The 22,409-nt window shown below is 39.6% G+C and overlaps 2 protein-coding genes across 2 annotated transcripts in view; one reads left to right on the forward strand and one right to left on the reverse strand.

The window, feature by feature from the left end:
* slit2 (slit homolog 2 (Drosophila)) overlaps positions 1 to 14,402 on the forward strand; it is an 86,868-nt gene extending 72,466 nt beyond the window's left edge. Inside the window, 11 exon segments of the mRNA XM_029431680.1 lie at positions 2,226 to 2,350; positions 2,486 to 2,583; positions 3,902 to 4,041; positions 6,893 to 6,986; positions 7,743 to 7,880; positions 8,727 to 8,967; positions 9,268 to 9,398; positions 9,493 to 9,647; positions 10,106 to 10,460; positions 10,609 to 10,823; positions 12,578 to 14,402. Of these exon segments, the coding sequence (XP_029287540.1) occupies positions 2,226 to 2,350; positions 2,486 to 2,583; positions 3,902 to 4,041; positions 6,893 to 6,986; positions 7,743 to 7,880; positions 8,727 to 8,967; positions 9,268 to 9,398; positions 9,493 to 9,647; positions 10,106 to 10,460; positions 10,609 to 10,823; positions 12,578 to 12,834 (1,949 nt within the window). The 3' untranslated portion in view covers positions 12,835 to 14,402.
* Positions 14,403 to 15,877: 1,475 nt separating this feature from the next.
* LOC115009683 (intelectin-like) lies at positions 15,878 to 21,352 on the reverse strand. The gene is given in 10 exon segments (XM_029433848.1): positions 15,878 to 16,091; positions 16,184 to 16,287; positions 16,537 to 16,654; positions 16,746 to 16,904; positions 18,134 to 18,271; positions 18,273 to 18,382; positions 18,504 to 18,677; positions 18,772 to 18,849; positions 20,604 to 20,714; positions 21,240 to 21,352. Coding segments are annotated over 9 exon segments (1,050 nt in total). The 5' UTR covers positions 20,629 to 20,714; positions 21,240 to 21,352; the 3' UTR covers positions 15,878 to 15,947.
* Positions 21,353 to 22,409: the final 1,057 nt, after the last annotated feature.

Raw genomic sequence — 22,409 nt, forward strand, 5'->3', positions numbered from 1 at the left:
TCTCTTCCTCCTGTGAGCAATTTTCCACTCTTTTTAAGCTTGGACTCACATTTATTTCTTTGCTAAATAATGGATTGTATGGCAAGACACTCAGAGCAGTGCAGACATTTCAATATAACAATTTACTTCACACACTAAATACCTATTACTTTCCCTTTTTAATAACCGTTCGGTCAGATCAGTTTTTTGAGGGAGCTCTCAAATACTGCGAGCAGTAATAATGATTCTTCACTGAGTGCTAGTTCTCCAAATTAAACCCATACATGAACATAGATAATGTATAACTATACATGTATAGCTTCAAAATAACCAATCATTAGCAGATAAGGCAGAGATTGGAGTTGAGGTGGTTGAGGGAGCTATAGCAATTAAATGTTGGCATGAAACTATCAGCAGAATCATAGTCGGGTTATAAAGGCAGTGCTGTACAGCCGCATGAAGACGATCGCTTCCAAGTCAGATATTAGCAAGTAGATGATGAATGAGTCAGTCATCAGGGAGCATAAATAAAGCAGATGATGCTAATGAGTTTATGCCAGCACGATTTTAGTGCTCTGCCTGGATTAATGCAATGCTCCATTAGTTACCTTTAAAAAATGACCTTAGAGTTTGTTTATTGAGCTATAGAACATCAGAAAAGGTTTGAGAAATACTATCACCAGCACTGTGAACAGAAAGCGATTAGATGTTTTTTATAGTAGAAATATACCACATGCTTAATTTGACTGTGATTTACAATTCAGTCAGTTAGTATTTACACAGTGACACATTTTCTGTGGTTTTGGCTCGATATTAAAGCTAATGAAGTGCTGAGTTTTGCTCCTGTTATTATGACTGAACATTGTTCTCATTCTCCTCTCTCTTTCTGGCTGGCAGGGCTCTGGGGGCCAACCCTCTGCACTGTGACTGCCACATGCAGTGGCTGTCAGACTGGGTGAAGAGCGGCTACAAGGAGCCTGGCATCGCCCGCTGTGCAGGGCCCGGTGACATGACCGACAAACTGCTGCTCACCACGCCTTCCAAGAAGTTCACCTGCACAGGTAAAGATACACTGTCACACTCATACAGTACATAAATACACACTTGTACATTGAGCGTACACATGTGTTCAAACCAAAATATGCACACACATATGTTGCAGTCCATCAAATACACACACTCGATGAGGACTCCTAGAGGAGACCACAAGTTGCCATTTTACAAATAGTCCAATGAAAACCATGTCTCACCAAATTGAAAGGTTTTCATAGAAAATAAAAACGGCAGAGGAATTCTTTGTTTTTGCAGGTTTTTGTCAGCTGTTGTCGGTGATTGTTTTCACTGGACAGCAACAAAATGTTCTATAAATTTATATAATAACTGCATAATCTACAAACTTGCTTGTGAGCATGATTGTGGCTGTAACTCATCATACTGCAAAATGCTACTAACTGTTGACCTTTAAACCTTATTATATCACATTAACTCTGAATACATGACTGAAACCTATTTTTAACCTAATCTAACTGATGCACTGTAGAAGTCCCGGGGCCTTGTGGTTTTCTGGTGCCAGGTAAAGTAGACAATCATATCCCAGTACTTCATCCTCAGTCTCTCCTACCCCAGCTCCTCGAGACAGTCCCGGCCCCGTGTTCCTCGTCCTTTGAGCCCTCACCAAACTATACGGCTCTGCTTCCCATTCAGCCCTCATGTTCTGACCAGTATTGTGTGTCCCAACTGTTAGAATGTGATGTTCTGTCATGACATTTGGGAATATGTGTGTCCTCTGTACATGTCATGGCCCTGCAAAGAAATGTATATAACCTAGTATATGTCTGCAACTCTTGCTTGTTACATCCATTCAACTTTTAAAATCGTTTTGTGCACAAGTTTGTAAGTGCTTACCTTATATTACAGTACAGGTAATGTAGTTTCTTTTCCTTTTACTGTTCAAATTTGCATTTTCTTATAACCAGACAATATTTCATAATCACTACTTTAAGATTCCAAGTGAAATGTCCAAAATACAAAGCAACCAGTGAGAAAAATCGTTGTTTCAGTTGCACAAAAAGTTAAATTGAGTTGATACAAGGTTAATGCGGGTCCCTGATAATATACAGCTGTCAGAGTGTATGTCAACCTATGTATTCTGCCTCGTCTTACTCCCCTAAAGGCAGTACATTATGTTAAGCTAATCATCTCTCTGGTGTGTATGTTTTGTGTCTTTGTTTCTTTGCATCACACAGGTCCAGTAGATATGAGTATCCAGGCTAAGTGTGAGCCTTGCCTGTCCAACCCCTGCAAGAATGATGGCACCTGCTCCAATGACCCGGTGAACTACTATCGCTGCAACTGCCCCTATGGATTTAAGGTACACATCATATGAAATGCCCAAGAGTCTCTCCTAATAACAAGGGGATAAGATCATTAAAGTGCTAATTATTTGCAATTATAAGAAGCTGTTATTCTTTGGAAGCACTAAATGTGTGTGTTTGTGTTTGCATAGGGACAGAACTGTGAGGAGCCCATTCACGCCTGTATCAGTAACCCGTGCCTGAATGGTGGCACGTGCCACCTGAAGGAAGGAGAAGGGAGCAACTTTTGGTGAGAGACTATTCAAATAAAATTCAACCTGGTTAATTTAGGCTGTTCTCCGTGTATGGGCTATGTTAAAGAGGCTTTCCAACTATTTTACACATAGATATCAGATTACTTGTCTCGAGGAGTACTTCTCTATGTACTATGTAAAAACTATAATGTTTTCTGTGGAGTCATGCTGTAATGAAAACAAATTCATAAACTAATTAGGAAAATGTTTACAGAGGTAATACATCTATTGAGAAGTAAGGTTTTTTTATAGACTTTATTAGGTCTTTTAAAGCCTTTTATTGCAACCAGTGAAATCGCCCCCTGCTGGATATTTGAAAGAATGCAGGTTTAAGGCACTTAACAAGCATTCACTTTTCAGACCTGAAGGTTGCTTCTTGTTGAGAACACATTAGTGATCAACATGTGATCTGTGGACCCTCAGCAGAAACATCCATCAACGATTCTGCTGAACCACTAATGACAGGTTTGAATGAGTGTACGGGAGGTAAAGGGCTCAGGGGACCAGTTGTGTCCTCAGTCTGTCTCTGAACTGGACACCCCTGCCGTGAGAATTGCCTTCTCTTCATTAGGATGTTAAGTATTAACAGAAGGGGAGCTAACGCCTGTCTGCACGCTCCAGGCAGATTTTAACCACCCACAGAGACAATTACACCAGCCCAAGATCACACCTCCTCCCGTTTCTTTCTTCCCTTGCACTCTCTCTGTCTTCTCTGTTACTTTTTCATATCAGTCTTTCTCCCCATGTCTGTATTTCCATCATTGCACGCTTTGTCTTACCTCTCCAGCGTCGGGGGTGGAATATTTATCGTGAAGAGCTGCCGTTGACTATATAATGAGATATTAATCCACCCGAGTGCCGCATAAGAGCTTTTTATTAGACCCATAATATAGCACTCTGTGTGTGTGTGTGTGTGTGTGTGTGTGTGTGTGTGTGTGTGTGTGTGTGTGTCTGTGTCTGTGTGTCTGTGTGTGTGTGTCTGTGTGTGTGTATACGCAGTAATAAACCTGAGTAGTAGTTACAGAGTTGAGGCACGCTCCCGTTAACAGAATAATGACTCTCTACTGAGGATATGTATATGAAGCTGACACTGCTGTTATGAGCTGCATGCATGGATAGTGTGTGTGTGTGTGTGTGTGTGTGTGTGTGTGTGTGTGTGTGTGTGTGTGTGTGTGTGCGTGCATGTGTGTGTGCGTGTGTCTTTGTCATTCAGAGGTCCCAAAGGTTTCTGTTGATAATGCTCTGGAGGCGGCGCTGTGTGTGTTTATCCTTTGATACCTGCTTATGGATGTGTGTATCTGTGTGTGATCTCAGGTGTGTGTGTCCAGAGGGCTTTGAAGGTGACGGATGTGAGATCAACATCGATGACTGTGAGGACAACGACTGTGAGAACAACTCCACCTGCATCGATGGAATTAACAACTACACATGCATGTGCTCACCAGAATACACAGGTAACATTCCCAATGCTGTATCCCCAGTTCAAATGTGTTATTGTCATTAATACCAAACACAGAAACGCAGGATAATGTAATGATCCTGTAGGTTAATGCTATGACCACCACTTTTAATTTGTTCAAATTTGTTTCTGAGAAATAATATTTGTCTGTCATTGTTTTTTGTATGGCAGATGGCTCAAAATACCACGATACCTGTGAGCCTTGGACAATCAGAAATTAAAACAGAATTGATTTGAGCAAGAAATGCAGTTTAATCACAAGCTTTCTCTGGCTATTCGTGACACACGAAAAATAATCTTTAGGTTGGATGTCTCTTGCCCCAATGCACCTTGGGAGTTGTAACTTCTGCCTTGAAGTTTTTATGTACACACAAACTTGTAACTTTGATTTAACTATGACGGTAGCAAAGGAGGAAGTAAGGTGCCGTAGTGTAAAGAGTGACAAAGTCCACGTAGGGAGAAGGAGGTCGGGGATCAATGGATGTGTCAATAAACACAGGACTTTAACACAGGAAAGTGTGAAAGCAAAACCAAACACGTTTTAAAGTTATGTTACAAACTTATTTGAACCAAAAACATTGTTTTATTTTAATTCACAATGTTAACCACAATTTTAAAACTGCCCACCGATAACTTTCCCTTTCACAGCGTGCGGGGAGATGCAGTTTGTCCATTTTGCCCTGTCTGAACATTAGAACGGTGGTGATAACAACTGATAACCACCATTCAATGGGCTGATAACATTCGAAGCAGGTGGTCTAAAACCGATCCAAGCTGTAGAAGTGCTCAGACTATGAGTCACTTAACGTTGTCTATGGGAAAAATAAATGGGACTTTTACTTCTCTACTTCCCCCACGTTGTAACTGTATTGTTTCCACTGAAACATACTGAACATACACAGATAAAGAAGCCCTTTTTACAATAATGAACTGCAGACAAATCACATTTTGTTCTAACACAGGTCTGTTGCTACTTGTTTGTCTGCTTTTGCACTCTGCTAATCATCTCTGATGGCTAACCTTTGTGGCGGTATTCTCTCTGTCTTTCTATGTTTCGCTGTCCTGTGTATTTTTTTCCGTGTCTCGCTCTGCTTTCTATCATCTGTCATCTGTTTTTTTTATGGTTGCAGCTGCTACCAATGAGGTGGAGAGAGGTTAGTCAGTTCTTCTCTCTGTCCTTCCTGTCCCTCTCTCCTTCCTTCCTTCTATCCTTTCCTTCCTTCCCTCATTTCCTGGGCTTTATCCATGCTACCAAAAGAATTGTTCTTCATTACCACAGATTTAACATACTTTATCATGCTCCATGTTAAAAGTGCATGTCCTTGATGTTCCAACAGACCATCGAGTTTGTGATTCATCTTCTAAGATATCGGAGGTTGTTTTGCGCGTTGCTTTATGCATACATGGTGTTACTAAAGCCAAAGTAAATAATGTCTTATAATATTTCAGGTGAACATTTTGGCATCTAAGGAGAAGACTGGTGATGTTCTTTGTTTTTGTTATTGTCAAATATTCCCATAAAAAGACCAAAACCAACAACGTTTTATTCCATCTCTCAATATGTTCCAATCTTGTCTGTGGCACTCAGACAGAGACACTCTAAATACAGTAAAAGTGTATTTATTGTTATTGTACAGCACAGGGTTGCACTATGAATGCTACAAAAATAAAAAAGTCAAATCAGTGACGTTAGTGCATTCCTGTAGTGCATTTATGTTTTGTTGTTGCTTAGGTTCAGTGTAAGGAATGAGTTTTGTTTGTTGTTTTGTTTTTTGGGTTAGGAAGGGAATTTATCCTTGTTACTAGGATCAATGTATTGTTGGTTTTAGTCTTTTAATTGGATTTGTTGACGATAAAAATATAGAATATCATCAGACAGCCTTTTAAAAATATGTCCTTTTGATGTCTCACAAGAAATGAAAGTTCAGATGACGTGTAGTCTGCTGCCTTATTGTATAACACTTCAAAACTAAACTGTTCTTAAGGCTAATACTTCTACATTTTTGTGATCAACTTTATTAATTAGTCTGACATAGTATTGCACAAAAATATTTATACAAATAATATAAATATTAACGTAAAATAAGAAACAAAACAGTAAATACAAATACCCTAACCCTTTATTAAAGCCATTTAAAGATGCAATCTAAAACTAATATACTGGGACAAACAGACATCCACTGTTTAATTATAAAATATGTGAGGATTCCCATTTAAAAATAAGAATCTATGCAGCTAATCTGGCTGCTTCGAGTGAGGTAACACTGTTACCACTGAAATAGAAGCTCCAAATCACAAAACTGCATTTCCTATCACGGACGTTCTCATTGATCCCCAAGTGATTAAGTAATTATTCCCAGATTGGACTTTGTGCCGTCACGAGTATTAGTTTATTCCCTGATGCGTCATCAGCGATTCGTTCGGAGTTCAGAGTTTCCGGAGAGTCAGGATACACTCAGGAATATCATCAGGAATATGACATTCCCAGAGATGAGATCATTTATCAGATCACTGTGTTGGTCCTGGCCACAAGAGAGTCATCCATCACCAGAGCACACATCCAAACAACTCACAGACACACACATTTCTGGGCCTGTAGTACAGATACATCAAGTACTGCATACACACACAGAGATGCTCAGTCATACCAAGATGCAGAAACACTGTAAGGGCGTTAGAGTCGGCAAATATTAAACTGTTTTATGTTATATATATTTTTTATTTTTTTTTATTGATATGCCACGTATAGGTTTTAAGACGATTTGTGTGTGTGTGTGTGTGTGTGTGTGTGTGTGTGTGTGTGTGTGTGTGTGTGTGTGTGTGTGTGTGTGTGTGTGTGTTCCTAGGGGAGCTTTGTGAAGAAAAACTGGATTTCTGTGCTCCAGAGCTGAACCCATGTCAGCACGACTCAAAGTGCATTTTGACCCCTCAGGGATACAAGTGAGTGCACTCCACACACACAAACACACACTCTTGCACATACACGTATGCAGAGTTGTTAAAGTTTGCAGTGTTTTCTTATTTCTCTCCCATATGATTGGAGTACTAACATTTCTCACACTGAAATAAATGAGTCGCTGGTTTTTCCCTGTGGGGTGTGTGTGAAGAGGGGTGGGGTCGGGAGTGTGAATTGGGCTCCCTCATAAGGCTTCCTGCACAGATCTTATCTGAACCTTTCTTTGGTTTTACTCCCTTGCGATGTGTACTGAGGGTCAGTGTGAGTCTGTGCCTCTGTGTGTGTGTATGTGTATGTGTGCTCTGTTACTAAGCTAAATAAAGTTATCAACACTTTGGCATACGATGTCTGGAAGGCTGTGCTCTTCATCAGGCATCTTGAAACCTTAAACTTAGCTTTCACTGTCTGGATCCTGCTTTTCTTTTTGTATTCTGGCCCCTGGTTAAGATTAGGGTTGTGTGTGTGTGTGTGTGTGTGTGTGTGTGTGTGTGTATGTGTGTGTGTGTGTGCGTGTGCATATGTGTGTTTGTGTGGGTTATTACTATGTCTGTGTACATCCTCCATATTGTCTCTGTATTTAACAACGAAGACTGCTGCTCAATCTAAGAATTAAAATTCAGTATCAACATGCATTTCTGTGTTTGTGTGTGTGTGTGTGTGTGTGTGTGTGTGTGTGTGTGTGTGTGTGTGTGTGTGTGTGTGTGTGTGTGTTTGTGTGTGGATGTCTGTGTACATTTTAGGTGTGAGTGCACTCCAGGGTATGTTGGTGAGCAATGTGAGCTGGACTATGACGACTGTGAGGAGAACAAGTGTCAGAACGGAGGTCAGTGCATTGACGCAGTCAACGGATACACCTGCGTCTGTCCAGAGGGATACAGGTAAGGTGCACATTCAATCACAAGTACTATTCAACAGTATCTGTAATTGTATTGGGTAGTGCATGTTAAGTTTGTTGACTTTGTCTGCTGCTTTAAATAGTTTTAAATCCGTGAACTTTCTAAGAACAATTGCTTGACCTTTGTCTTAAATATGGCAAAAAGTTATTTAGTCTTTTTCCTGTTTGCCAAAAACAAAAGACACAATTTAACACCATGATAAGTGTGTATTTATGTGCAGTGTGTGGTGTAGAAAGGGCTCCCCCTTGTGTTGACTATCAGTTAGTGTAATGATTTTTAGGAGGAGAAACTACTTTAAATACTCTTCTCCACGTTTGACAGGAGTTTTGATTTCCCAACAATTTAGCTTCTAATTGTTTTAACTAAATGTTTTAACTCTTAAATCTCAGATGTTGAATTATCCTTCAAAGCTCTAACAAAAAACAGTCTGTGTCCACACCTGTAGCACCCTAATTTGACAATAATATTATTTAGAAAAACAGGAGTAAAGGCAACATGAGATAAGATGAGATAGGATAAGATAAACAATTATATATATATATATATATATAAAATTGCTAGGTAAAGTGACAATAATCTGTGTGTCAGGTCAGTCAATGTCAACAGTGTCTCTAGAAGTGAATTTAAATTGTAATAGCATAATGTAACTGACAGAAACCACCTTTAAGGTTGTTAAGTATTTATAAGATTATAGTATTATAGTACTGGTTTTAGGTTACTTAGCTGCAACTCATACTTAATGTGTCACCATCATACTTAAAAAAATAAGAACATAATTACAGGCATTTAGTTGTATTCAACGTGTGTGTGTGAATGTGTGTGTTGCAGCGGGTTATTCTGCGAGTTCTCTCCCCCGATGGTCCTTCCTCGCACCAGCCCCTGTGACAACCACGAGTGCCTCAACGGGGCACAGTGTGTCGTCATGGGAACAGACCCCCGCTGCCAGTGTCTCCAAGGCTACGAGGGTGAGAGCTGTGAGACGCTCGTCAGTGTCAACTTTGTCAACCGCGAGTCTTACCTGCAACTTCCCTCCAGTCTCCTCTCACCGGAGACCAACATCAGCCTGCAGGTGTGAGCCTCATACCGAGTTTCAGCTCATTGTTCAGATGTTCTTCATGAGACAGAAGCTCTAAAACAAACCTGTGCACTCCCTGCTCTGCACCTAATGACCGCTTGCTTCTATTGTCCCCAAGGGGCCAAAAACACTGTTATTGCCGGTTTAAATGCATTTAGCTGATTTACTTAAGCTCCTACTTAAGTAGGAGTTTGAATGCGGAACATTTACTTGTAACTGGAGTAGTTTTACATTATTGTGTTGGTACTTTTATTTACTAAAGGACCTTACACGTACATCCCGCTGTGTTTTTAGATTGCTACAGATGAGGACAGTGGCGTGTTGTTGTATAAAGGGGACAATGATCACATTGCCATGGAGCTGTACAGGGGACGCCTCAGGGTCAGCTACGATACTGGATCTTACCCTCCTTCTGCTATATACAGGTACACGCACATGCAAGCAGAAATGTCCAACTGCCACCTTCACATGATGGATGATACAAACGTTCAGACACAATCTCTCATTTCTCTCTCTCAGTGTGGAGACAGTGAATGATGGCAGCTTCCATGCCGTGGAGTTGGTCGCTTCAGACCAGACTTTGTCTCTGTCCATCGACGGCGGGCCGCCCAAATCCATCAACTCCCTCAGCAAACAGTCCACACTCAACATAGATTCTCCGCTTTACCTAGGAGGTAAGGACTGTGTGTGTGTGTGTGTGTGTGTGTGTGTGTGTGTGTGTGTGTGTGTGTGTGTGTGTGTGAATGACTGAAGGCAAAACACATGATAGATACAGCCATTTGTCTCACAGAAAGGTACAGGGAAACTAGTGCACCTTTTATCATTGCCTGGCTTGATTGCTGCTCTCTTTACTGAAGTAGCTAAGAAAATCACTTTTAATTTTCAAACCAAATCTTAATACATCTTAGTTTAGTATTCAAATAACTATTAACGCTAGTTTTACTATGTAATCCATAGTCTTTTAATCTATCCTCTTATGTGTGAAACACACATTGCAATCTTGCACAAAAGCAACTATATAAAGACAATTTGATTTGATTTTGATTTTACTTATGCACTTCTGATATATACTACGATATACTATACCTCCGCAATTTGATGCTCTAATCTCTCTAATCCTTTCTTCCTCCAGGTATGCCAGAACGGGCCTCAGGATCTGGGGGTCTTTCGTCCCTGCAGCATAGCTCAGGTGGACGCAACGGCACCAGCTTCCATGGCTGCCTCCGTAACCTGTACATCAACGGGAAGCTCCAGAACCTGGGGGCCGGCCTGGGGCCAGGGGCTCCAGGCTCCGGGACTGCACAGAGCACCACCAGACAGTGGCTGGGCCACGGGGTGGAGCCAGGCTGCCAGCCCTGCCAGAGAGGCGCCTGCGTCCAGGGTGACTGCCACCCAACAGGGCATCGTGGTTTCACCTGCACCTGCCACCCGGGCTGGACGGGAACAGTGTGTGACGAGCAAGTCAACAACCCCTGTGATGGCAACAAGTGAGTGTTTGTTGTGCCTCTATGTCTATGTGTTGTGTTCCTTTAAAACCACAGTGAGTACCACATTTTTGTCCTGGATCCAAAGATGGATTTCGACGGGAGATTTATATGTCTGTCCATTTATCTTTCCTCTCTCTCCCTTCCTCAGATGTATCCATGGTACCTGCCTTCCAATCAACTCCTACTCGTACTCCTGTCGCTGCCAGCCTGGGTTTGCTGGTGTACTATGTGATGAGCAGGACCAGGATCCAGCTAACCCCTGCAGTGTGTCTCGCTGTAAACATGGCAAATGTAGAGTGTCGGGCCTGGGCAAGGCATACTGCGAGTGTAACAGTGGATATACAGGAGACACGTGCGACAGAGGTGAGAATAACATGTCTGGGACACACACACATGTATGATGGGTGTCTCTGTGTTTAAGTTTATACCTGTGTTTAAAGTAAACTGACCACTCACAATCTTCTATAAGATATTATCTATTGCATGTTTCTCGTAAAACAGCACCTCCAAGCTTCTGCTTTGCTTTCTGTTACTTGTAAGCTCTTAACAATGGTCTGTCACACTCTCACAGTGTGTGTGTGTGTGTGTGTGTGTGTGTGTGTGTGTGTGTGTGTGTGTGTGTGTGTGTGTGTGTATGTGCGTGCGTGTGCGTGTGTGTGTCGGTGTCGGTGTGTGTGTCTAACAGTGTTTAATGTCTCTGCATTAACGCTTCTTACCGGCTACTTTTTCAACTCAGCATCTCCTGAGCTGCCTCTTAATCCCTCACGGGGGATTACTCAGGTGAGACTCTCTGGTCACATCTTAATGTCGCCCCCTTTTTTATAATTTTCTTTACTTAGTTCCTCTCTAATGCAACCCAAAATACGTCCACCCACTGCCCCTGCTTCACCTTGTTTTAACCCATGCAACATGCATCTAATAGCACAGCAATAGGACAATTCAAGAAAGTCTTTGTATCTTATTTTGGAATAACTTTTTTTTCTCATCTAAAATAGACAATCTTGTCAGGTTCACTTTGCATTGCATTAAACTCTTTTAAAGTTATCCAGGTCCTAATCTTTCTATTTCTTAGTAAGATAATACAATCTATTTTTAACAAGAGCTAACTGCATGGTTATATACCAATATCGATCGTACATAAAGAACCAGAAGAATTCACGTGTAAAGACTTCATGTCTTATTAGCAAAGTTTAAAAGTTTATTATTCTAGTTTCATACCATTATGTTAAATGTCAGAAGTTTCATAAACGAGATGAATATGCGAGTTGTTTCTAGTTTCTGACACTTTGGATTTAGTCTAATAAACAAACTAAGGTAACGTTACACGGACTACAGCCCCCGGTTAACATTAGTGCCCCAGTAAACACAGATGGATCAGCCCCACGTGAACATTATAAGACAGCAGATGTTTTTTGACCGGCTCTCAGAGTTTCAGCAGTTTGTTCGAATTTTGGTATCTTGCACACTGACTGACTGACTGACAGGCATTACACAGGAGTAAATGTAATACACACTAGGCTATAGATAATAAATTAAAATACAATAATATGCCAAACTACTACAACTAAAATATGAACATTAGAGGTTGTATGGACCCAGTTTAGAGGTGAAATACTTTCCCCCTGCTGCTTTGGAGCAGGCGGCTCAGGATTAAACATTGATCCTATAAGGTCAGTGTTTTGTAGTGGCCTGAATGTTATGCTAGTTTCATAAACCTCATGAAGTTGTACTCTATTGGCAGATTGATACTACAGTAGCACATTTCTCAACATTTCACAATATGTTGCTTCTTTGTAGCAAGGGATATTTGCAGTGTGTCATCCATCTTGTTTGTATTTTACTGTCGTCTTCTTGTCCTTTCAGTCTGCTGACATGTTGAGTTACTGTTGCTTGTGTTTAATTTCATGCAAGTCCTTCATGGGTGTATGTTGTTATGTTGCTTTTTGAGCCCCCAATTTAAAATAAATTCTATCATTTTGTGATGGACAATAACGTTTTTTGAAACTTGAATCTTGTTTTCATCACTAAGTTCACTTTTGTCGTGTGACATTGTCTATTTAAAACAGTTAAAAGTGTGGATAACTTGTAACCCTTCTGTTCCCTCCTCATGCCTGCAGAGGTGGCCTGCCGAGGGGAACGGATCCGAGATGTCTACCAGAGACAGCAAGGCTACGCGGCGTGCCAAACCCAGGAGAAGGTCTCCCGCCTAGAGTGTCGGGGAAGCTGCCCGGGGGGAGCAGAAGGACAGGGCACCTGCTGCACCCCCCTCCGCAGCAAACGCAGGAAATACACTTTCCAGTGCACTGATGGCTCTTCTTTTGTCCAGGAAGTGGAGAAAGTTGTCAAGTGTGGCTGTACAAAGTGTTCGTCATAAAAGAAAAAAGAAAAAAAAAAGAGACAACACCCTTGGCAGATTTCCTCCCTTCCAGATATGTTTTATGTCCTTGCCCGCCTTACTTGACCCCCGTCCCCCTTGTCCAAGGTCCCGATTCCTCCTGAGAGAAAAACCCTTCACCCTCCATAGTCCCCTCCCACCACCTTCCCTGTTTTTTTTTAAAAACCCTTAAAAAAGGCAAAAAAAAAAGAAAAAAGAAACAACTAAAAAAGAGTTTCTTTTCTTTGTCAGTGCTGGACTGATGATTGATGCTTCCTCGGTGGGGATGTTGAATTGTATTGTAAAGTACAAAAACAGACTTATTTTTTATTATGAAGTGGAGAAAAAGACAAAAAAAAACAGCACAAGAGTTGACTTTATTCCCTTGCATCTACTTCTTTTTGTTGGTCATGATGACTCCAATGGTGTGCCACACTGTCTCTTCCCTGGAGGACTTACCGGTCACTGACGGCTGACCGCTTCCTATAGACTTCCTGCTTCCTGTCTGTGAGTTGTGTGTTTTAGGAGTAACCTTAACTGGTAGTACCACAGACTCACCACTAGGAGGAGCTGCATTAAGGCACGGGAGACGGCGGGCGGAGATAACCCCCTTACAACACAAGAAACCACCACTGTAGTCCTCAGTCTCCCTCAACAGACCTCCTGAACCCTCTGAGACTGTGTGCACGATCCTACACACAGCTGTGCTTAAACTTGTGGTATTTTTTTTACAGCTACTGAACGACACACACACATACAAATGCTCTCACCTGTATAAGAGTAATACATGATACCTGCCAGGTTAAATACAGTACTCTCTGTTTATCCACCCCCCAGTCATGAATGACAAGTATTTATTGTATCATAAATACCTGTACTTATTCAGTAGAGCCCCTATGTATCAATCTGATTCTTTTAATATATATTAATTTATATTTGTCCTTATTTTTGTATTAAAAAGACATAATCTGTCAAGATAGGTGAACTAACAAAATGGTGTCCTTTATTTTGGTTGAAGAGAAGTTGTTTTTTTGATCACTGAAACTATTGTGCTTGCCAGAGACCTTAGTTACATTTTAATCTGCAAATGTGACGTGAAGACATTGTATATTTTTGTCGCGTTTCCTGAGAGTTTGTACTGTGCCATTACCAGAAGGTCTTTATTTTAGAGTATAAATGTATAGATAATTTCCCTACCTATGTATTTCACACACAAATCTTGTGAGTAGCATTGACCCTAGAGGATGCTTAGAACTGTTTTTACCTTTTTAACAAATTTATGCTTAAAGAATACTGTGACTTTTTCTAAATGAAACTACTTTGTTAGCCCCTTGGTCTCCGATGTTAACATGTTGCTGCTAAGTTTTTGTACCGTAGACTTGGATCCTGATCTGTATGTTATATAGAACTTCCTGCTCCTACTGTACGGGGGCACCTTGTGTAACAGATAAATACGTCCCCCCACCTCTACACATGTGCATTGTGCTTTATATTCCCCTCTTCTCCATCCCCAGACTAATGTCAGTTCCCTGACTGATGTTTGTTTATTAAACACAATATTTACCTCACACTTCTCACTTTTGCTTTTTTTCAAAGTCAAAAATGTTCCCCTCGACATACTGAAGAGAAGGATTATTAAAGTTAAGCACAATAATAAATCTTCCATTATTCTTGAAATATAATTGGCATAAAATGGAGAATACAGCAGGGACTGTGCGATATGTCTTCATCCTCACTTTTACCTCTTTTCAGCCCGTCTCTGTCTCTAGTTAAACATTTTACCTTCTTCTGTGATATTTTAATGCTGTTTTCATTATGCTCCTCTTCACTCCCTTAGTATTAGAGGAACTTTGGGGCATGCACATAAGTATAAAACCAGTTGAGTCTAGTCCCACTATAGTAAACGATAGGGATGGTGATTTTTGTTTCTTGTTGCCAACAAAACCCATAAAAAGTTTTATTTCCTCTAGCTGTTGTTTATGTAGCCAAAGTGTGATATATGTTCTTCCTGTGTCCCAGACCATTGTTATCTGAAAACTACTTTAAAAAGACTTTGAGACTCACAACAGCACTGGGTGACATGTTCCTTCATTATGATGAACATGGGTACTGTAGTTTATTTGAATCAATCTCACATTCACTGTCCTGCTGCCGTAAATACTCACTAGCACACCAAATGTGTGAATCCTCCCTGAGAAATACACTACGTGGTCCTGTTTAAGTTACATATCCTATAAAATGGGCCCCAGCTGTTTTTAACTTTTTTTTTTTTAATGATTTTGCCCTTATTTATAAATAAAACTATATATTGCATGCCCACTTTTATAAGATGTACATGTTCAGTAGAAACTTGCTTGAGGCTGAGAGGCACAGAGGGTAGGGACACCAGACTGTATAGAGAGACTAACTAATGCATTTTTGGTTTTCATGGAATTTGTTAAATAAAAATATCTATTGAATGATAGTTTTTATATTACAGTAAACAAGTGACATTTTGTGCCCTCAATGTCTACAAGCTATATTTCTATTATTTTTGCACAAAATTATAAAGAATTTACTGTTTTCAAGATAAATTAATTTGTGCTGTTGCAGAGAAGCCTCTAACTTAGACCATCATGGGTCACTACAAACATATTTAGAAGCACTTTCACTGAATTAAAATAATAAATTAAATGTACAGTGATTATAAAAACATCATTGGTCTGGGTGTAAACTACATCATGCCAAACGTGTATGAGACTAGCTGTATATGTGCAACCTATGATACTTCTAGTATCAATTTGACCCACATGGACAAAACTGACTATACAACCAGTGTGGTGAAAGGACACTTGTATGGATGATGTGCAGGCTGATTGAAAATGCAGTTCAATAACGCCATCTGTTGGAGTGCAGCTTGATTACAAACAACTGTAATATCTGGTCTATTTTTTATGGCCAATGACACAAGCAGAGGTTGATTGATTGATTGATTTTACTCATGGATAATCAGATACAAAAACAAAAATGCAAAGGATTACAAGGTAAAATGATAAGACTTATTTCCAATATGGCTACAACTCTGAATGTTGATTATGTTATAGTTAGAAGCTGTACATGTGCAAATAGTCCTCTCAGCGGTAGAAGAGTAAAACAGCAGCTTCAGTCATCTCTCTGGAAGCGCTCCAGCCTTGCTGCCCTCCCAATTTATCATACTCAAATGATGGGAAGTCCCCACACTGAATAGGATCGAAATATCCACCTCCTCCTATACAGTACTGGAAACAGTATTATTAATATATTAATAACAGTATTATTACACTGAGTATCATTTGCTGTGTTGACAGACAACAGTCAGTGTCAGACTCACATGTTCAGTGTTGCATCCAGTCGCCTTGACCCCGGAGCAGATAGCCATGGCTGCACGTTCATTGTTTATTGCTCTGAACGTGATGAAACCTGGTTCAAACTCCGCTTTCACATAAACAGAAAAGAAAATCTTTATATAACATCATTCAAGGATAACCTTTAACCTCAGAAGTTAATTTAACATTTACAAATTCTTGTTTGCAGGAATTATTTTTGGAAAATCTGATAAAATATTAGTAATAACACATTAACGGTCCAAAGCACCAATTCAGATTGATATTCACATCCAACTGGTGAAAAAGCTCTTTATTATCTCCATTTCCCTCTTGCTACAGTACACTTGTTACTTTTTACCTCTTGCACTGGGTCCATATAACATTTTGGTGGACTCTCTGTCTCCATGGTCATACACAATGGGGACAGCTGGCCCTCTGTTCATGCACGAGCCAACGTTGTATCTCACTTGATATTGCTGGAAAAATGTGACAAAATCATCATGCCGGTGTATACCTGTAGAACAGTTGTGACCTAAGTTTCAATTTAAAAAAACTACACCAATTTACCTTGAAGAGCTCAAGGAGGTTCCCTCCATACAGACGGAGGAAGTGGTTGTCAGTGTGGTAGCGGAGGATGGCTGCCATGTTCCAGTGTTGCAGTGGGAAGTTGTTGGGAACATGCCACACAGACATGTCTTCTGCTACGATATCATAGTAACCTGGATTCTGTGGAAGTAACACATCATTGTCACAAATCTAATTTTGGTTTAGATCCCATTTAAGTTGTTTAATGAGCCAAACAGGCTGTGCTCATTATTCTGCCTTGAGACTTGCTACACCAGTGCACCTCCATCTTGCCCCCATCTCTTACATTGGAAGTGCATTCAGAAGTGATCCTTCAATGACCAGTATTTAAAATGGAGGAAAGAGTATAGTAAGTTTCAATGCACATCTGAGTATTGTTTTGAAACAGATTCGAAAACCTTTCCTTTCAACAGTTCAGTCTAACTCTTAAACTGCTAGTCTGTCATTTGAGGATGGTTCCTCAAATGTTATGGCACATCTTGGCCCTCAATCTGGGTGTGATCACTCAAGAGGGTCCCTCAAGGTCCTCAGATGATGATGACATTTGTGATCCACATCTGTTTCCTCTCGCACCACCATGAAATCTGAGTTTCATTTATCCAGTGACAATTCCACATCTGCTGGATCCGTGGTTCTCAACGTTGTACCCTCTTTGAAATATTCTTTCAGCCAAGTACCCCCTGACCACTACAAAGCATCAGTGTCTACTTTACTAAACAACAACGTTGTAACTGAAAATCACTTAAATGCTACATTTGAAATGTTACAGGAAACTCATTCATGGCAAAACAATCGTTTCAACCACAAATCTATTTACTTTATTTTTCCTGGTCCAAGCTTCCTGGTCACACGAAACAAATATAATCTTGAACATGATTGCATTTATTGCGACAGTTAAGAATTTATGGCAGTTAATGATTGCATTGAAAATAGCCACCAATGGATGGTGTTGTCCCTTTTTCTTTATTTATTTATTTGCCTAACTCCCCCCTCCCCAAATAACATGTTAAACTATGCTATGCTAGGAATTTGCTACTGTCACAGTATATGTCAGTCCCATACTGACAGCAGGGTGATTTGACCCGGTGGGATAGTTAAGCCACCCCTTGTTTCGAGGCAACCATAGACAAAATTGGTTATTGGAATAATTGTTAAGTACATTTAAATTATTAAATTCAAAGTGTTTTTACATGTTCAGGGAGTCATGATTCTTGTGTCTGAACAATTACAGACAAGTTTGAACAAAACTCACACATGTGTTACTGCTTTAGGAAGGTACAATATGAGGCTATACTGTTAGCATGACATTAGCTCTAAACTGATGATACAAGTTTGTTCAAATTAGTTTGTTTTCAACTGTGCCTGTGTACCTTATAATCATCTGAGGTGGCACCCTCTGCTGCTCCAAAGGTGTTTCTGTTGGACCAGTTGCCGTCTCCATCTGGCAGGTTAGCATCGTTGCCCTGCTGGCTCGTCCAGCGATCGCCCACAGTGCACCTTCCATGAATTGTTGTTCTCATGGACGCTCGACACCAGCGTCCAGCCGCCTCCCGCAGTGGTCATATCACAGAAAGTCTGGTAGACCATGCCATTAGCAGTGGTCAGGTAGTACAGCCCATCTGGATATATTATACTTAGTGTTTGTTTTTTTTCAACATGTGTTTTGAGGGGATTTCAACACATTGAATTAAACAAAGACTTAAAGTATTCCATAAGAAACCCACATCTGGGCCTTCTTACCTTCATGTTCATTATATCTGTCCCTGATCTCCTTACAGCTCCTTGCTACATAGCTGGACCTGTTGCTCAGTTTCACCAAATGTTCAAAGTTTGTCCTGGTGAGGTTCTGAGTCATCTCAACATCCCTGATGGCTTCTGTGTGCGCCAGCTCTTCATTTTCTGAAATGAAATTTTCTGAAAGAATAAGAAAATGAGATAGCAGTGATGTATATGGTAGGAAAGAACAGCGCATGAGCATATGTTGGTATGTAAGTATTGTTTTTTTTACCTATTTGTAATGTAGTAAGTGAAGCATCTTCCACTAACACCAAAACCACCGAAAACAAAAGCGTGAGGTACAACATGTCTGTGAAAAAAAGATATTAAATGCATTTAAACATTAAAGAGGCATGTTTGTTACCTATTAGTACAGAGTATGTTATCCCATACACAAAGTCATTTAAACCTGACAAATCTATCTGTCAGAGTATCATTCTCCCAGTTAAATTATGTTAATGTTTTTTCCAGCTTTACACTATTGAGAGGTTTAACACATTATTTTATTTTTTCCAAAGATTAAATAAAGTCTGCCTGGTTTCAGAACCTATTTTATACAGTCTATGGTCAGAACTAGCATCACAGTTATTTCCATTATATAGAAATATTAAATAACTCTAGCACTACATTAAGACTGAACAGCACTTCATTACTGGTTTGTCATAAACCCGTCCCCAGTGCGCCTATTTTTGTAACAAAAGATCTATTTCCTACCTGTGTTGATCGCTGTAAGATGTGTTGTGGTTCATTCTTGATTTTCACAACTATATATGTCCTTGTTCATAAGTCTATGCCGACATCACAAAGCTCAAAGTGCAAATTGATTAATATTTCATCAACATTGATTACATTTTATCACTCGGACAAGGACACTATTTATACTACATATACGTATATGAAATATACTACAATATAATCCTAATGATCCCAAAGGTCCTCTGCACTCCTGTCTGCACTTTACCTTTTAGCACAAATTAGCTTACCATAAATCATCCAAACAAATAAGGGTTGCTGGTAAAAACAATATGTTGCTAGTATAGCTTATTTGTGTCCCACTTATCAAAACAAATAAGGAGAATACAGATATGAAGGACACCCTTAATTTATGAAGTGTCTTATAATACTATACTGTACTAAATGGGCAATGCCAAAGTATGCTCCTGTTCTGTCTTAGGGTCTTTAGAATTGTTGGCTTCTCATGCAAATAACGATTTTATTTTAATTGTTTTAATACATTCAGTGGTTTGATTTCCCTCACACAACCAAGTATTTTCTCTTTCTTTGTCATGTCCTGAGGACAAGCTGGAACAGTGTCTAGTCCATCACTTAACATTAACAATTATTTTCAATAATTAAATGAATAGTTTATTGAGAAACTATAACATTTCAATAAACTAATATCTTAAATAAACAAAGACATACAATGGTTCCATCATGTCAAACATGAGTCCAGCAGCCTCTTCATTGGGGGTCAGTGTCATTGTAACCCAATATACTGTATCAGTTAACTCATCACAGACAAAACTGACTGTACAACACTGAACGTATATACTACATCAAAACAGTCAGTGTGGTGCAAGGAAATTGTCATTTATCATGTGCAGGCTGCTTGCAGTGGTTACATCGGCTTCTGTTTTTTGTTGTGGTTTTTTTTTCAGCTAGGTGACCTCCTAACCAACTTCACCACTGTGGTTAGTTGACAGGAGAAATGGTGGCACAGGCAGACAGAGGTGAGATATCTTCAGTTGGAGGTTCAGACAAAGAGAGATGTTTGAGCGTGTAGTACTACAAGTCAGAGGATATTCCACAGAGGCATTGAGCAACTGCAAACATGCTAAAGGAGCAAATCAAAGTAAAAAATAAACTCAAAAACTTTGAAAGTAACTTAATATTTAACAATTCCAGTTTTTGGTGTTTTATAGAGTAATTCTTTTTGGGACATTTTATAAAATTAGTAATTACACATTAATGGCACCAGACACCAATCCAGATGGATATCCACATCCATCTGGTGAAAAAGCTCTTTATTATCTCCATTTCCTTCACGCTACATTAACTTTTTACCTCTTGGATTGGGTCCATAGAACATTTTGGTGGACTGTCTCCATGGTCATACACAATGGGAATAACTGGTCCTCTGTTGCTGCACGAGCCAACGTTGTGTCTCACTAAATGCTGCTGGAACAATGTGACAATATATAAAGTAGTGCTCAGATATTTTACTCTTAAAAGTGGCAATACAGCAGTGCAGAAATACTCTGTTACAAGTAAAAGACATGTATAGAAAATACGCAAAGAAAAGTACAAAAGTATTGGAATAAAAAAAATATGTAAATATTTTACTTTATTTCAGAATAATATATATTAAATAATTAGATTACAATTACTGATGTATTAATGTGTAATGATCACGTTTAAGTGTCAGCTGGTGTAAAGGTGAAGCTCATTTGAACAAATATATACTGCCATGTTGCTTAATCTATAATAATAGATCATAATTCATATTTTAATTATATTTTGTATTACTGATCTGAAGTATTAACAACAGCTTTCAAATATGTAATGGAGTAAAAAGTATAGAGTAACATAAAATGCAATTATTAAAGTTAAGCACAAGTACCTTAATTGTTCTTGAGTAAATATACTTAGTTACTTTCCACTACTGTAATTTAACATCACTACACAACTACACTAAGTTACCTGGAAGAGCTGAGAGAGGTTCCCTCCATACAGGCAGAGGAGGCGGCTGTCAGCGTGGTAATTAATTACACTTGTACTTTTCCTGCTATGACAAGCCAGAAAGTCAGAAAGGCCTATTGGTGATTATAAAAATGTGTAGTGTTCCCCTCGACACAGCACTGTAGGAGAATGAAGGAGATGTCAGTCTGATACACCTGCACAGTCCTAACGAGAGGTCTAATCAGACAAAGTCATTGAAAACACCTGTCATTTCCAGTCAGTGTAGCAGCAGAGACAACATTCAGGGACTGTGAAGAAATACTTCTTACCGACTGAACATCAATGTGCTCTTTAACAGTGAAACTAGAATGAAAAACAAGTCACCTTTATGTGCAAACTGTAACCCCGTGCTGTGAATTATGTCCTGGGCTGAAAGACCTCCATTTCACAGTTATAACAGGATCTTCTCCTTTTTTAAAGATACCATACATATATATATATATTTGTTATGTTCATGTGACTCTTGTGAGTGTACAGGCTGGCGGCCAGTGATCATTAATTATTAACTATAGTGCATAAATGTTATTTTTACGTCTAAGTTTTGAACTCTCCTTAACAAGATGCTTTCCTGTTGTTATTTAACCAAAATGTTCAATCCTATCCTCTTTGACTTAGAATTGGTTTTATTGATAACACATTCTTTTTGACACAGTTTTACATCTTGTTCAATTAATAGCATGTGATTTCTCACAAAAACAGCTTGTTGTGTTGTTTTATTCAACGCACAACCTCCAACACAACTTAGTGCATTCAGATGTCTGCCACCATCTGCCACAATTCTGATTTCACGTTCCTCTTGAATGTATCAGGATCGTTTTCTGACCAGTAAGACACAAACCATGAATGCTCTTTGTGTCTCTCTCTGAACTATTTTTAGAGGTTCGACGGACACTGTGTTCACTAATAATTAAACTGCTTCACATAGCAGCAGGAACAAGAAGCGGCAGCCAGCTGTGCACTCCCAGCTGCACGGGCGAATGTGGCCATCTGCTGGAAACATTTACTTCTTATTAATGAAGCCTTTCGATAAATAATTGTGGCTTCTTTTTTACTTTTACCATGTGTCTCTTTATTTAAATCCTTCAGAGCCATTTGTTTCCACTGGTGAGATTCAGTTTCTGTTAGTTGTGT

This window comes from Cottoperca gobio, chromosome 1, assembly GCF_900634415.1.
Source record: "Cottoperca gobio chromosome 1, fCotGob3.1, whole genome shotgun sequence".
NCBI lineage: Eukaryota > Metazoa > Chordata > Actinopteri > Perciformes > Bovichtidae > Cottoperca > Cottoperca gobio.